A 17594-nucleotide genomic window follows, 5' to 3' on the forward strand; every position below is an offset into this window, starting at 1 on the left:
TCTCCCCTAATCCTGTCAGCTGCAAATAAAGTTTCTGTTTAGAGAATGCAATATAAAGCTTCTTCAAAGATACAGTTAAAAAGTGAAGTACTGTTTAGATCATCAAATAGCCTCTATATGAAAACAAAACCAAGAACCACCATTCCTGCTGGGGTCATTCTAAAAGCATAATGCAAGGCTTGGTACACAGGCACTAACTGAAATAATTTCGATAGCCAACAACACAAAATCTGACACTCCCATCTCCCACCTACAGATCATTAGAAAGTATTTGTCAGTAAATCTAGTTTCTTTAAAAACAGTGGCAAATGCAAAGAAACTACCTGATACAGTCAAGTTACAGCTGCTCCATTAATTTAAAATTACCCTTTATTTTTCACAAGGTTTTCCAACATGTCGTGCATTTTGGCACGGTAGACTGAGACAGTTAGCTTCAAGTTTCTTTAAATTACAAACAGTAGATACAGTAGGAATATTTTAAACCAATTTCTTTAAAATAAATGTCAAGTTAAGACCCTTAGCTTTAAAGAGAGACTGCCACCATTTCATTTTCCTGATACAAAATTCAAGTAATTTTATGAGTAGAAAACTGTCCCTATAAAATATCCTATTAAAATTTACCAGCGTTCTGAAAATAAGCATCAAATTTCCAGTACCAACTGGGTGCAACTACACATTTAGAAAAATAACTCAATTTAAACAAAGGCCACTTGCTGAAGAACAGTAATCTTTCAAAAGGATGAGTTCTCAGAACAAATGATAAAACATTTTCTCCTTAGATAAAGGATTTAAACCTTGTTCTACCTCTGCAATTAATTTATTTTTTTTCTTCTAAAGGTGTACACTTCAGTATTGACAATGAATTAAGAGAAAAGGCTACAGAGATGTTTTCCCTTCAGTATAAACCAGCATATGGAATTATTGCTTACCAGAAACAACTGTAAACAAGATTCATTTGATTTTGGTTTTTGTTTTTACGCTGTGATTTTTCTGTCATTGGTTGGTACCAAATATACAGACCACACAAACTTTAGCTGTGTCACTTTACTGAATGAAAACCACAATAAATTTTTCCGATGATTTTGTATTTAACATTCCTTGGGTTTTGGGTTTTTTTCAACGAAGAAATGGGTTCACTGTGCTTTTCCATTTTCTCTCCTTACCCACTCTTTATAGGGCAGCAGAATGGAAAAACAAGTAGGACATGTTTACTTTGGGATTCAAGGCTCAGAGCAGATATCAAGAAATCTTCAACAATATTAGAGTATTTTCTGGTTTTTCCTCCTTTTAGCCCAAAGTACCTCTGCTGTGTAGGAACATTAACTTAAAGTTTTTTATCACCATCTTCCAGAGGAGATCTATAAATAAATGTTTATGTAAAGAACACTGCTGTTGAAGAGGACAAAAAAAAAAAATTAAGGATCAATAAATGATACTGCAATGTATCTTGTGCCATTCAAGATAGGAAGTCCTTCGTGTAAATGCGTAAGTCTTCCTGGGTGCATGAAGCTCCATCCTTTCCTGGGAGACTCAATGGAGCAGTTGTACCTAAGAAATTTACATCCACCTCCCTGTGGTAAAACACAAACACAATAAAACCCCCAACATTTATCTTGTGTTTTAATAAATTCCTTTTTATACATCCATCACTTCAAACAATTTGCTGCTATTAATAGGCTGGGTTTTTTTCTTTTACCATGCCTTAGCAAGTTGTTTACATGAAACCATCTTTAGAGCATTAATTAACAGACAAGCATTTGCAATCAGATTTCCCCTTGTCTTGCTTTAGCATTCACTGGATAACAACTCATTCAAGCAGCAATAACTTTCAATAACTTTACTGTAGATTCTACCAGAGAGAAGCAAATCACGTTCACAGGCCTTGTTTCAGGACTGCACCCCTATCCAGGACAGCATTTAAACAAGTTTTAAATTAATTAATCTGGCTGCTGCTTTCAAACTGAACTTGTGCCTTCTAAAATAGTAAGTGTGGCAAGCACACTTATTGGTGTTAAGGGTTGTGAATGATACAGGCTTATAAATGCAACAGGTTGAATTTCTCTATAAGTAAAAGTTCGATATTGCTGCCACTGCCCTGCCTAGCTCCATACTCCGGGGACTGTTTAATTTGAATCAATATCAGACTAGAAAATAATTTAGCTCAAAAAAAACCTAAACAGATACAGGAGTTAAAAACTTTCATTCTGTAGCTGATTTAAAAAACAATCATAAAAAAAACTCTACAGAAAAGAAGTCACTTGAGTCAACTTGGCACTGTTCAAACTCTTGAAAAATTGGTTCTCACTATACAGGAATGAAGCATTTCAGAAATGTTAAAAATGACTAACATCTCCGAAGTTTTACTTCAAACCCCTTCTCTCCCACCATCTGAAACCAGTTTGATCAATTCAGCCTGACTACATCAACAGTTCTGGATCCTGGAATTGAGCAAATTTAGTACCTGTCAAAAAAACGCAAGGCATAACGTATCTCAATTTGTGATGTGCATCTTTTCCTTCTCAGCTGGGTCTCTAAGTATATGTGTTTGGGCTCTAGTTTAGAAATAATATTAGACACGCAAAGGACAACATTTTTAAAGTCAGTAACTTACTTGAAAGTCCTCTCCTACTTTGTTGAGGGCAATGTTGATTGTGAATGTAGAGGAGTCGTGGTGAGGTCTGAGCGACCGTTGTCTGTCAGGGCTGTATTTTACAACAAAGTTCAATAGAGCATAGCCCTGCAACAAAATTTACAGTCAGACTTCAAGCTGTGAACTGCCAAGTCATACACGGAATTCCTGGGATTTTTTTTAAAGCTTAGCTAAAATAAAAAATCAACAATATTCATCTTTAACTACTGCTATGTCATGAATAAACTCCCCAACCAAACCAAAAAGGATATATTCAACAAAATACTTAAATTTAGTCACACCATGGAGTAATTATGTGCAAGAGCTTTGAATCCATACCTTGGTATAATAGCCAGCAAAGACTTTTAGTGTTACTGGGGCAATGAACTCTCGTATGAAATGCAGCCATTCATTGTCCAGTCCTATTTGCTTCATATGAATGTCATCAGTTGGGACATTTTCATAACCTCCTGAAATGCGGCTGTCCTAATGAAAACACCACAAATAGCTTGGAAACAGGAACATGGAATGTTTCTGACATTTCAGCAAGTATTTACTTGAAATCTGCAGAATCACAACTGCAACAAAGCAATGCTTCAATAGGCATCTGTGAGCTTGCTGTACAGCAACTCCACAGCTAACTGTCGAGGAAAAAAGCATGCTGAGATATCAATGACCAAAAATTGGAAGTTTTTAAAGGATAAGTCAATATTTGGATGTGTCGCCTGTAAATAAGAGGGCTTCTTTGGATAATAAGTTTTATTTACTGAGCTGCAGATGCAACTGAAATTCTATCAGATCAAGAGACTACAGGCCTCAACTTGACAGGGTAATAAATGTTGAAATAATTTGAAGATAAAAGTACAATAAAATTCTTTCCAGAGGCCCCTACCTGCACTACAATTGTGACTACAGTTTCTCATAGCACCACATTTGTGAATAAGAGAAACATTCCTCTGATTTTAGTGGTAGCTAATAAATACCTTGAATTCTCTGAAAACATTGACACAACAGCTCATAACATTTGTGAGTAACTCCTTAGGGGAACAAGTCTGACAAATCAGTACTTAAGAGGTAAATGAGAAAAACTTGTCTGAACAGTTATCAAAAGCTCTCCAAAAATCAGCCTTGGGTAACTGTCAGGTACCTGCTACAGCAACTGCACCACTGTTAAGTGTCTAATTTGCTAATTCAAAGTCTGCATTGGGCTTATGTGGCATAGCTTTGGTAGCAGGGGCGCTGCAGGGGTGGCCTTTGTGAGAAGCTGCTGGAAACTTCCCCTATGGAGCTAATGCCAGCCACTGCAAGACAGACCTGCCACTGGCCAAGGCTGAGCCCAGCAGTGACAAGAGACAGCACCTCTGTGGTGGCAGTGCCTTCAAGAACGGGGGAAACAAAAACAGGGCAGAAGAGATTGCAGCTGGAGAGGAGACAGGATATGTGAGAGAAACAGCCCTGCAGACACCAGGGTCACGGAAAAAGGGGCAGGAGCTGCTCCAGGCATTCGGGCTGAGATTCCCCTGCAGCCCCTGGTACAGACCATGGAGAGGCAGCTGTGCCCCTGCAGCCCACAGAGGTCCATGGGGGAGTGGAGATCCACCTGCAGTCCCCAGAAGACCCCATGGCAGAGCAGGTGGGGGTGCCTGAATGAGGCTGTGACCTCATGGAAGCCTGTGCTGGAGAAGGGTCCTGGCAGCAGAGAGCAGCCCATGCTGGAACAGGTTTTCTGGCAGGATTTGTGACCCCACAGGGGGCCCACACTGGAACAGTCTGTTCCTGAAGGACTGCACCCCACGGAAGAGACCCACACTGGAGCAGAGGAAGAATGTAAGGAGTCCTCCCCCTGAGGAGAAAGGAGTGGCAGGGAATGTGTGATGACCACAATCTCCCATTTTCCCATCCCTATGCACTGCTGGGGAGGAGGAGGTAGAGAAAATGGGGAGTAAATTTAAGCCTAGGAGGACAGGAGGAGTGAAGGGAAGGTGTTTTTAAGAAGTGGTTTCATTGCTCATATATTACCAATTGAACTCAAGTTGAGTCTGTTTCACCTGTGATGGCAATTGAATGATCTCTCCCTGTCCCTGTCTCTCAGCTCGTAAATTCTTTTTTATACTGTGCCTCCCTTTTCCAGCTGAGGAGGGCAACGACAGAGTGACTTTGGTGGGTGCCTGGCATGTACCAGGGTCAGCACACCACAACATTAATTTAAGAATGTCTCTATGTCTACTGAAGAAGCAGCTACATGGTAGACTAGACTAAGCACTTTATACCACAAAGCAGATGTTTCAGGTCATTGGTGATTGTTGGAATGTTTGTTTGTTGCAGTACACTGTGACTTACTACTGTAAAAGTAGTTACGATCACTCATTAAGATTATGTTTATAAAGGCTGACACTTACTTGGTGTTTTCCACCAGACCACTGCCCAAAGTGCTCCATTTCTTCTACTAATTCATCACAGGCAGTGTCAGAAAATATGGGAAACCAAAACACATCTGGACATGGCTACAAGAAAAAAAACAAAAAAACAAAAAAACAAAAAAAACTCACACACACAACTTGATCCTCAAGCACATTCTCACAAAAGCAAAAACTCTGAGCTACATTCTAAGCCCTGACCCAGCACAAAGAATGTGTCAGTGCCCCCACACCTTCTGTGCCTTAGGGCTCTAAATAACAACCCTGGTCTTCCACATTACAGGTGAATGTGGGAAACAACTTAAAACTTAACACTGCTTTAAACACAGACAATTTATCCCAGGTTTTTATAGAGGCAACTGTCCCTAGTTGTCACAACTGATCATCCAATGCAAGTGCTCTGTCTGGATCAGTTGCATGAAAGCAGGCAGCCTATATCGAATGGCAAAAACACAGTTCTGATCCAAAACAGCAAAAAATCTGTTTAGTCACAGACCAAAACAGCATTTGTATGGAAATAGTTACTGCATGCCAATTTATTATCAGTGAGTCCCACAAATTTTTAAAAACTGCTTCTACTCACCTGTTCTACTATGTTATCAGTGAAGATTTTTGAGTAATTTGGATTTATGTAAGTTTCCTTCCAGTCCTAAAAAAACATGATTTAAAAACATAACAGACCAAAGACATTTATAAGTGATAAAAAATTATTTATATTCTATTCATTTGCTCTACTGAAAGCACTGGAAACAAACAATTTCTTATTCTTGTAAACAAACTGGTTCTCATCATATCAAAAATCATAAAACCTGTTAGCTCAGGGCCATATCTCCAACTTCATACTCTGGTCATCAGCTGGCTTACTGATATGATATATAATCACTTGCTTAGATGGGTGAGAACACCTTTTAGCACATAATATTTAGCACACAGTAAACAAATGTTCTCCATGTAAAGACTTTAAATTTCAAGTCCTTTATATTATATAAATTTATACTTTTTTTTTAAATAAAATAACTGTTTCATCAATAATTAGATGCATACCACAGGATTCTCAAATATCTGCCAGAGGTCATTGTTGTAGTGGGAGGTATTGTAATTGGCTGTAGAAAGAAGTCTTCCAAACTCATGTCTGTTGGTAATGTACATGAAAACGCCCTATACCAAGCAGAGAAAGCACCATTAGCAAAACTATCCATCTCAGCAAAGTTTTAAAAAGGTCTGTTCATGATTGCACTTTCATAAAACATAATCACATTTGTACACATATTAAAAGTGCTGTTAATTTAGCATCTTAATTTTCAAATGGTTGACTCTAATCACCAACTACACTTCATAACTTGTTGTTTACAAGCATTTGCCTGCACTTATTTTCTAAACACATTAAACCAAAATATATATTGTTGAGAACATATGTAGAGTTATAGAAAGGAAAAAGCAGAGGAGTGATTGGTTGATTTGTTTTCCAGAAAACCTAAGCAGACACACTGAAAGCATCTGATCTCAAATTGGAAATGCTCACACACAAGAAAACCAACACCTAGGCTTTAGTTTCAAATTCAAAACTGAAAGAATAAGCTAACAATCAAAGAGTTCACGAAAGTCAGAACAAGAAACTTATTTCAGAGTATTCACTACATGATCCATCTGGCGAATTGGCCTGAAATAAAAAGATATTGGCAGATACAGCACACAAGAATATTCAGATCAGCATCCAAAACAGCTGAGCACACTGAAGTCTGTTCATGTAATTATGTGCAAGATACCAAGTGTGGTAAGATACAGTTTTATTACCAAGCTATTAACAGAAGGTATTAACAGAACTCTCTTGATTAGAAGTAGTAGCGGAAAATAGTATTTTTAAAAAGAAACTTAGATTCTATGGGATTTCTTTAGTTTAAGGTTTTTCAGACTAAAACTTTATTTCTGAAATGCTTGTGATTTTCGGATTTGTAACAGATGAAGGCATTACCATTTGGGTACTTTGGTATTTCTGTCTATGTTTTTGTCTGAAAAAGAGTTAAACTGTTAGAAAGATAATGATTATGTTAAACATGCCCAGTTCTGGGTGCTTACCAAATCATAAAATATCTGCAGCAGGGAGAATAAGGAGGGCCTGGGTCAAGAAAAACAGCTTAAAGTGACAATGTGGTCACTGGGGGGGACCTGGCAGACCTACCAGTGATTTGAGCTTTACTCCTTCCTAGGACTGCTCCATCCATTTTAGCTACAGAAGCACAGTGTCAGCACACCTTGACCTTAAAAGCACTGAGAAACCCCCCTGAGGAAACAAAGAGCCTTTCTGAGATGCTCTGAGCTGAGCATGAAAAGCCTGTCCCTGCAAAAACCTGAACCTTAGAAGGCTGAAGAGAAAGCTAGAGCAGTATTTCATCAGAGGAAGTGGACAGAGGAGAAGTATCTTCCTGTGGTAGAATGACACTGCATGTAATAATAAAAAAAAATAAAGCAACACCTTTGGGGCTCTGAGCATATGGAATGTTTCCGAAGAAGGGGAGTCTTTTTCCCTTTGTAAAGTCTAAAATGAAGGAGAATCATCACATCAGTTTTCTGACACAATCTCTCTTTTTTCCGACTATCTTTAGGTTTCCACAGTTACATCAGGGAAATAGCAGCCCTTGATCAAAAGCTGATATGCCTTTACAGACAACATGCATCTCCAAGCAAAGCTCTTTCATACACATGTCAAAGCTGTTTCCACCAGCCCCTTCTTATCTGCTGCAATACAAAAACAAGCACATACTAAACCCTCCTACAGCCCAGACTGAGAAAGAGGAAAAGAAGAAGCAATTTTCTGATGAGCCAGTCAGATTAGTTTAACGAGCACATGGAAAGCACAGGTTTGCAGGAACTGATGCTGAGGAGGTTTGAATACAACAGGACTGGGCGGGGATGTTCTGAAGAATCAGTACAAACAGAGGAGATCATGCCTTGTTATGAGGGAATAAAAAAATGAATACTTGCCAACTTTTCTTGTTCAATTCAGCAAAAATATTTTTCAATGTTATAGTGTCTGGAAATAGGTCTGGTTTAGGTCTTATTTGTCTCTGTGCTGAAACTAGTGTAAATATCAGTAGAAATATGGATTTACAGATTCATAACTTTACAGTACAAATAAGTTCTCTCATTACTTCCAGATTAATGCAAGTAACACTTATCTGATACAACTTTAATCTATCTGGACAAATTAATGAGTAATTCATGCTCCCTAACCATTTCTTAAATCACCTAGGCTTTTTATACAACACTGCCCATCATTAGTTTAAATATATATCTACTCAATAGAAAATTGCAAAATATTCCAATGTAGCCTGCTAGAAGCTCCACACCGTATAAAAACGTGCATGATACAGATGTTCCAAATGCATGGGTAAGTTTTAAGTCATACACAGCAGAGAAGTTGAGACCTCTTTCATCTGTTGAGGTTGTGCCAAGAAAGGTATTTTAACCTCAAGAGAAATTTTCAGGGAATTTAACTAGAAACCACCATGCAGTCAGTGCATCAGTGCACTGGTCTTGAAAAAACCTCTGTTCTCACCAATTTAAAGAAATACACCGGTCCCAGCCATCTGTTGGCACCTGAAGGGTTTTATCACACAAAAATTGGCCAGTACTTTGAATTAGAAGTAAAATATAATATCCAAGGTCAATCAAGTAAAGCAGTCTATGAGTACAGCAGGACACAAAGAAAGATGTGTATTTGAAAGCAAGCTGTTATAGGTACACCTTACCATTTCCCTGGCATTCCTGCAGAGAGCCATATCAGGATCCAACTTATCCCGCATGAAGTAGTTCTTTTCTTTCATCTCAGATCTAAGAGTTTGTCCCTTAATTAAGTATATATTAGCCATATAAGGGATATTCCATACTCCTCTGTTGAAAATAAAAACACAACTCAAAAACAGTTTAAAGCTATGAAAACTAATTTGTTGCCTATTCTATTAAATCAGCATTTCTGTATTTGCTGGCAAGACTAAGCAAGTTGCAAGGAGAAGAAGCTGAAAGATTCCCAAGACACTTGGAAAACTACATCTGGACATCTCAAACGTAGGTGTAAGCAGTAATTCAATTTATATGAAATACTGTTATAAAAATATAGCAAGGTCAAATTCTCTACAGAGTTTTAACTACACATGTACTTCATGTTTCCATAGTTAAGGCAATCAGTCAAACTCTCTTATAATATTATTCTACACTACCAGATGGAGAAAGTAACTCCAAAACAGATTTTTAAATGAGTTTAAAGACTTCACTGAGACTTCACACAGCTGGTCTGACCTCCTCACACAAATATCCATGGACCACAGCAGGTCATGTATTTATGTGAGTTGGGCCAATATCAACACAAAAGCATTGCTTTCAAAACGCTCCTTCTGCAGATTTCCCCTCTCTCAGTGCCACAAGCACATCTTTTAGCAGAGCAGGACTGAAAACAAGCCAGTCCTATTCAAGCAGTCTGTTTCAGACCTTTTTGTTCTTCCAGGGCAAAGAAAAGGCATCACCATATGGAACAGCCAAGCTCAGAACAGTATCACATTCATTTAGGGGAGGGATAAACCCAAGAGTTTATCCTTGACAAAAGTATTACTGAAGAGCTCCTTAAATATACCTGACATACAGAATGAAACACACAAAGAAATTATACCTGTTCCATTGATTAAGATTTGACCCAAAGAGATGACAAAGTCATTTGTAACAACCATTCCTTTTGGCTGATGGTCCAGGGATATAGAGTTTTGGGTTTGCTATTTGTTTGTCCTGCCTTTTTCTGTACTGTACACTGCTAGAGCAACCAGACACCATCAGACAGGTATCAGTAATGACTGTGCCCAGTACTAACACCAGCTCATCATGTTAAACACTGCTTTTTTTTCTAGCTATGAATGGGAAGAAACAATGAAACAGAAAATACAAAACAACAGAACTAACCTAAACTCTCCAGGAATAATACCATATTCTTGTATTTCCATGCAATATGTTGCTAATAACCTAGTAACCATACTGGTTGCCTTGACTTTAACTATTAGCTTACAGTTACTTACACTCTGTTCCCTTGGACAATATCCACATAATCTTCTGATCGAGCATAATAACCATCTGGGCTCAAAGCACCCCAGAAATTGGACCAAAGCTTCCCATGGCGAGTTACGAGCGGAGCAATTATCTTTCTGTGAAGTGACACATTGAGTAAGAAAATATGAAACTCTGAAGCATTTGAAATTCACATCAGGAATTGCTGTTTGACAGGAACAAAATGCTTTGTGAATTGTTGGCCTCCAAGCACGTTATGAACCATGGCAATGAAATACCACAAGTAAACAAAGAGGATTTAACTCTGCAAAAACAAACGAGATCTTATTTTCTCTGGACAGACCCCAGAGAATCCTTTCAATTTAGAGGAAATTCTACAAAATAAGAGATTTACTATACCTGTTCTGTTCTATCAGTATTCTTAAAGTTTTGGGGTTTGTCAGCACAACATCTGCATCTATGCTTAAGTAATATTCACATGTTTTATCCTGGCGACAAAGGTCCCTAAAAAGACAAAAAAGAATGATTAACTCACACATGTCCAGAAAAAATTCACAAACAACAAAACCTACAAAGATTTTTAAAAAACCCCAAACCACAAGTAAGTATTCAACTGATTCATGGCACTAAAAGCCCTCTGCAGCACAGTATTGTAAAGAAAGGTGTGTTTAAATTACAGTAGGGTGATTAACTAAAAAATTAAAATACATGCATCAGGTGCCTTTTATTTTTCTTTTAATAAACTAAGTGGCCTCTAGCCTGTACCAAGTGCAGTAATGCCTTCTACACAGTGTCCTAATGGAAAACGGGGCAAGGGGAAAATGCCACTAATTTACATAGCTGGGTATCAGTACAATCACTTAATAGTGAAGTATGACCTTATTTAGTAAGCTCCTCTAGCGAGTAACTGCATGTGGCTGTAATGCTGTCCTTGCAAAAAGATTCCACAGATGCAATCTGCTGATCTCAATGACAATTGAAACCTCATTGAGAGTGCAGGACAAAAACTGTAAATATGTATTTAAAGACCTCTTCTTTGTCTTTTTGACCTACAAGAACAACACAGTTGGTAAAGAGAAATATAAAGTGATTGCAAAGGCAGTGAATTTATACTGGAGAAAGTAAGCGAACGTGTCCATACACTATTTCTATCAGTTGGGATTTTGATCTCAGAAGAATAAACTATTTGCACAAATCCCCATGCCTTCAAGAGAAAGACAAAGAAAACACATTCTACTGTAAATATGAAAGATACACAGACTGTGTTTGTATAGTTCTGGCAGGGTGCACTTGCCAGGCCAAAACTTGGTACAGTGAATTCAGCTTTCCTATACCATCAGCATAGTAGGAGATTATAGCAAATCAAATACACTTTTAGAGAAAGTGGAACAACTTCCTCAAGTCAATATTACAGCAGTAGGTTCCTATCATGCAGGTGGTATTACTGAATTTGTCTATTTTACCTATTTTAATTCCACCGTAACAGCCTGAAACATTATTTTACCTTCTTGTTTTAAAATATCTATAAACAGGGCTTTAGCTTAAGTTCCACTTGATTTGATTGACTGTGACTGTTTTCTCCAAAGGCAAAGATCTGTCACTTCAGAAGACCTGATAAAGGGTGGATGTGACAGGCTACATACAAGTCAAGGTAAGGGCTGGCATGGCTTCCTGCCTGCTGCTCTTCCCCTCCAAACCTAGCACTACATCTTCCATCAGGATTACTACTTAACACCTTTTTGGGTCTTTCTGTTCAAACCTTCTTCTGCTCAAAGGACTCAAGAGGTATGACTCTTAGAATCACAGTGGAAGGTAGAGCACTTTTATTCCATAACTTTAAGCAATACTCCTTCTTCAAGCTTGATCACTGAAGATGTAGCAATAATTTCAGACAAATTTTTAAAATACCCATGTGTCAGGAATGGTCTTCCCACTGCTGCTAAAACTGTTTGAACACACACCCACAGTTTAAATCTCTGGTCAGTCTCTGGGTTTGCCTTAACTGACATCTTCACTGATAATTTTCTACCTTATATAGACTTGCAGCCCAAAGGGAGAGCACTTAAACCATCTGACAGACCCCTGAAAGAAAAGGTGCTCTAGATACAAGTCCGCAACCAAAAGCCTGGGTGACATCACCAGCCATTTAGAGTTACGTTTTGCATCTCTCCAGACAGCCAGAACAGCATAAACACATTCATATCAACCATCACTAAAAACAAACAAATGTAGCCAGGAAACAAATAAAACACTAATGTTTAGTTTTGCATCTCAGGCTTAAGTATTGCTACCACAGTTAGCACACCTGGAAGCTACTGAAATCAGGTATGGGTGGAAAACATGTTTTTCAGCAACACTCAAAGTTTTCCTCCTCCATCTGAGACTGAAACCCAAAACTGCACAAGTGTTCAGGAAAGCAGCTCCAGAAAATCCAAGTCTCTAACATAAAACACTTCACCTCTGAGAGAAAGATTTAATCCCTGTTCCTCCTTCCCCCACAGCCAAGATACTTGCCCTGCTCTAAGGCTGTGTTCTACTCCCTCCTGTGTCCATGCCATCCTTTATCGATACCAAATGGGAACTCAGAGACAATGACTTAATATCCTCCTTCAAGAAACACACAGGAAACCCCAAACGTAGCTCAAAATTCAACAGTGCTGTCAATGAACTCTGATTCTGATCTCTCTACTGTTTTTCCTGAAACTTTTGAAAGCTTTCAATGTAAACTTTTCATTAAAATGCGCACATTCCCACTTAAAAGCTGAGATAAATGACATTTTTTTAGAAACTTTTGGAAAATTCTTACCCAGTTCTGTTACTAACAATCTGAGGGAGGAACAAAAAAGAACCAACTCCCCCAAAAGAGAAACCCTGAACTCTGTAAGTACTGGGAGAAAAAATATTATGGAAAATACACTTTTTATAAATAAAACCTCAGAAGTCAATGAGATAAGTATTTCCCGACTTTATGTTATTACTTGAACATATTTAATTGCTTTTTATGTTTTCTGTCATAACAAATTCTGTAACAGCTGGCTGAAATCTCATCTGCAACCAAGGCAAAACGACAGACGATTTTTTCTTAAAGAAAAAACAAACCAACAAAGCCTAACAAAAAAAGAAAGACATGGAAATGCCATTTAAGTGTTTCAAGTGATGTGAATGCAGAGAAAACAAGAAGACAACATGCAGCTAAACCTTCCTTCTCTTTATTCTACTTAGTTTTCCTTCCTTTTTATCTTGATTCAGCCCACAACAATGAAAGCTGTGCACTCCTGTTTCCCAGTATTGTTGAATTGTAAAAAGTCTTGCAGACTGCAGCATTTTGGATCCTTTCCAATACCTCTCCAACTTTCACAAGCACAGGAAAGGACTTTTCATGTCAGGAAGAAGTAAGAAATTAAATGCTTCAATCATTCTTCCTTATGTGAATGAGAAAAGTAGACCAAGGTCTGCTTCATGGCTACGAGTGAAATTGAATAAATGTTATTTTCTCACATTTATAGTGACATGAGTGTGTCATTTACTGAGAATCCCATTGTGATTTATCACCACTTTTTACTGAGCCAAAAAAAAGAAAAAGGCGAGAAGAAAACTGATCAAACTTCATATACGCCAAAGTATTCTGCTGAAAACAAACGAGACCTTCAATGCTTAAGTTCCCCCTCTGTATTAACTGAGCCCTCTTACGCTTCTTCAACTAAATAGACTCTGTGTGAAATGTGCAAGTGAAAAGATCAAATTAATTCTAAATCTACTGGAAACTAACAGAGACACACTAAGAGCAGATTTGGAAAAGGAGAGAAAACAAGTATTTGAGGCAGATAGAACAGAACTATCTGTCAATAATACAGATAGAGGCAGGAGAAAATGAATCAGAAGACTGAATATCAATCTCTAAATCACAACAATAAACAAGTTTGAAGCATCACTCTTTTCAAGTTATTCCCATTGCAGTGTTAGTGAGCAACAAATGAGCTGATGATGATCAAAGCGAGATGAAGGACTGAAAGCAAATAATAGAGTAACTGCCTTCACTTTGAACATCCCAGATCAAGCTAGTCTTTTTAAAGAAATGCAAAATGTGTTTGTTCCAGTGATGCCAGTGATGTTCACAAGGGCAGCCAAGCCCCCCAGGTGTGCAAAGCAAGCAGCTGATTAACTGACTCTGCTTCAGACAAACTGAAAGGAGCCACTGAATTACATCTACATTGTTTACTTGGAAGATCCTACTACTCAGGTTCATACTTTTTGGATGATTCAGAGTTTTGCCATGGTGTCATTCCACACATTGTGCTTCAGGTTTTCTCTACGTACCTCTTTAGGACAATCTTTATCAAAGGGGCCTTTCAAAACAGGAGCGACATGGGTCAAATTACATCCACACCATGGATAACACATCACACATATTATTATCTCCCTGCCTTTCTAACAGGATTTGAAGTGACTTTGTGGAAATATACATTTGAACTATTATTTTTTTATGCAGAGATCAAGCAAGGACCATATATCAGAAGCTCTGTCACATTTTAAGTCAGTAGGTTCTATCAAAGATGACAGGTTTCAAGGTCTTCGGGTGAGATTTAGTATTACTATAGATATTGATTACACTGAACATTCTGCCTTATGTTATCTATATAACAACAAAGACGAAAAGGCAATTCCAGAAACTCCACCTCAGTTACACAACATACACTACAAAAAGTTTGGCAATGTGGTACATTTGCTTTAGAGAGTTTTATAAATAAAGAAAGAATGATATATACATGTGAATGGGTGCTTAGTCTAACACAGGACATCTGCAGCGTTTCCTAGGAAGGCAAGGGGAGAGGCTTGGACCTCAGCCAGAGATCAGTTTTCCAGTGGCTTCAGCACAACAAAGCCCCATTCAAACAAATTTCCAAGAACACCACAGAGACTCAAGACCTTCACTCTTTCAGCTGAGGCTATGAACAGCCTATGCTCCTAACCTCTGAACAGAAAATGGCCTTTTGAAATTAACTTCCCTGCTCTGACACTCACAGAAGATTTGGTAGAAGAGTGAGTGAAAAAATTATCATGGAATGAAGCCAGCTCAAGGACCAAGCAAGGTGGTCCTGATCTTGGTGGCATCCCAGGCTGAGAAACTCCATCATATGACTGATGTACTGGGAGAGCCACATGCCACTCTGTGGGAGGAGCCAGTGCTGCAGTCACTAAAGAGACCCTTAGGTCTGACACAGGATACAAACTCCAAGGTTCAACTTTAGGCATGGAAAGTGCCAGGTTTAAAAGGTAAAGTTGTGGATACTCTAGTAAGAACAAAAGAAAAAAGCAAGACCAAACATAGGATAAAGTCAGTTGCCTTTGCAAGAACTCCTGCTAGAGCACTTCTAAAGGCTATTCCTGCCTCTTTGAACCACAGGTAGAAAAATAATTCTGTCAACCGTACATCCACGTCAAGCTTTAACCTTTACTTAAATATAATGTCACTTAAGAAAAAAGAAAACAGAGCAGGCATTAGGACAACAAAAGTGCAATTGTTAAAAGCATATCCAAGGCAAAAATTTAAAAAATTCTGCAGTAAGGTAGCCGGAAAATAAAATAAATACTACGCATTTTCTATGCCATCATCACAAGACAACAAACTATTGATGTAGCACAAACCAGAGAGATTTTTTCATAATGATCAACAGCTTTTTATATTAGACAGAAATCATAAATCACTCAACAGTTCGTATCTTATGTCTAGATCTTCTCCAACACAAAAGCTCCCATCTTCATAGCTGGAGATGTAAATGTTAAAGATGCGAAATAATACACATGCAAGATGAAAAAATGTGAGTGTATGCATCAATGTAACAGATTTAGAAATTAGAACTTACATTCCCATGTTTCGGGCTTCTGCTTGACTCAGGTTTTCTTCAGGTCCAACAATTTTAATATTTCTGATAACGTTCTTGGCTTTTTCCCAGAATTTCTTGATGTGCTTTTCATGGTAAACCTCCTGTAATCATGTTAACATTTTTTATAGAAAATGTAAGGCACAAATTACTATGAATCATAGTGTCCAAGAACACACTGTATTCTGTCCTAAAGAAACAGATGCCAGTGTTTGAAGATATTCCAGTATATCTGTCATTAAAATGAACCTCCTCTGTCCAAAACTTTAGGAAAACTATCCAACACGTCAGCAACATTAATTAAAGTTGTACAACAATGCTAGATTCACAAACTATCTATGCATTATTTTTCAGGATATTCATGTTACAGTCTTTAAAACCCATCCTACAAGCTCAGTGGCACGCAGTTCTTCTTTATGCCCCTCCAGAATCACTTTAGAGAGGAAGCTGCACCTGCACCAAATTGTGCAGGCACAGCCGTTGTTTCTTTAAAATGTAGTCACACTGATAGTTCCTTTAATTTCTATTTACGCTCCCTCTATTTAAGAGCTTTCAGCTGCATGCAATACTTCCAAACCAGTGCCCTCATTGTAGCTTTTGCCTGTTATGGCTGACATTAGAATAACTGAAATATTGGGTAGGGCTTTTCCCCCTCTATAATAAAAAGCTGTTCAGTCTTTATATTCCATTTCAAATACTATAGCTTTGGATGAAGCTACAAAACCACACAGCCTACAATTCCCATGTGTACATCACATTTATACCTTCAAAATCCCCTTAAAAAACCACAATGAAGACTTCAGAGATAAGCTCTACTTCTATTCCTTATCCCCCTTGTGCTACCATATCAACAGCAATGCATGCACACTAAAAAAGGGTACAATTAAATTTTACTCCCATTTCTCTTCTAGTCCCTTTTTTTCCAAAATAATTGCACACATTTGAAACCTCACTCTCAAATCGTAGAATCACAGAATGGTTTGGGTTGGAAGGCACCTTAAGGATCATCTCCTTCCAATCCACCAATGACAGTTCCCATTAGACCAGGCTGCTCAAAACAGCAATACTGACTGAAGGCACTGGGGAAGTATCAGCAATGCCAGATCATTAGGAAATTAGCAGGGAGTATTCAAAAGCAACTTATCTGCAGTGCCAGTCAAAATATATCTGAACACACCAATCTTTCCATGGGACCCAGCAGGAGTGCCAACAGAAACGCAAATGCAATGGGGCCTCAGCAAGATGAAAAGCAAATCCCAACTATCAGTTGACAGTTTTTAATAATATGGTATCATTGTTGGTCAGTCCTGAAGTGGTCAGCAGCTGGCCCAGATGGCCAGTGTGGGCCACTTCCAACTGGAACTGTTCTATTCTTATTTTACTCTATTATTTTACGTCAGTCAGTACTTCCTTCAGAAGCACACATTTCAAACTACACTTTTTTCATTAGTAGAAGAATCTAAGCAGTTTCTTCAAATAGACTTCAAGCCCTGACACAATTTCATTTAATTTTTCCAGCTCTGCATACTAAATTCTGAAGGATTATTTCTCCCTATGCATTTTAACTGTGTTCTTATATCAAATCCATATACTCCACATTTTGATTCATCGCATAAT

At 38.1% G+C, this 17594-nt stretch overlaps 1 protein-coding gene across 3 annotated transcripts in view; it reads right to left on the reverse strand.

The window, feature by feature from the left end:
- Positions 1-351: 351 nt before the first annotated feature.
- Positions 352-17594, reverse strand: part of PLOD2 (procollagen-lysine,2-oxoglutarate 5-dioxygenase 2) — a 48797-nt gene continuing 31554 nt past the window's right edge. The window contains exons 10-20 of one of the 3 annotated variants that reach the window (XM_042042691.1): positions 15960-16081; positions 10495-10599; positions 10107-10232; positions 8796-8937; positions 7520-7582; positions 6091-6204; positions 5630-5695; positions 5029-5133; positions 2969-3115; positions 2612-2737; positions 352-1571 (exon numbers count right to left, since the gene is read on the reverse strand). In XM_042042691.1, the coding sequence (XP_041898625.1) occupies positions 1416-1571; positions 2612-2737; positions 2969-3115; positions 5029-5133; positions 5630-5695; positions 6091-6204; positions 7520-7582; positions 8796-8937; positions 10107-10232; positions 10495-10599; positions 15960-16081 (1272 nt within the window). In that variant the 3' untranslated portion in view covers positions 352-1415. The remainder of the gene's footprint in view (positions 1572-2611; positions 2738-2968; positions 3116-5028; positions 5134-5629; positions 5696-6090; positions 6205-7519; positions 7583-8795; positions 8938-10106; positions 10233-10494; positions 10600-15959; positions 16082-17594) is intronic. The other 2 variants (XM_042042693.1, XM_042042692.1) reach the window with 2 other exon arrangements.

Source organism: Corvus kubaryi, unplaced genomic scaffold (genome assembly GCF_017639235.1).
Source record: "Corvus kubaryi isolate FWS band 111438036 unplaced genomic scaffold, C.kubaryi_AGA036_p1.0 37397, whole genome shotgun sequence".
Classification (NCBI taxonomy): domain Eukaryota; kingdom Metazoa; phylum Chordata; class Aves; order Passeriformes; family Corvidae; genus Corvus; species Corvus kubaryi.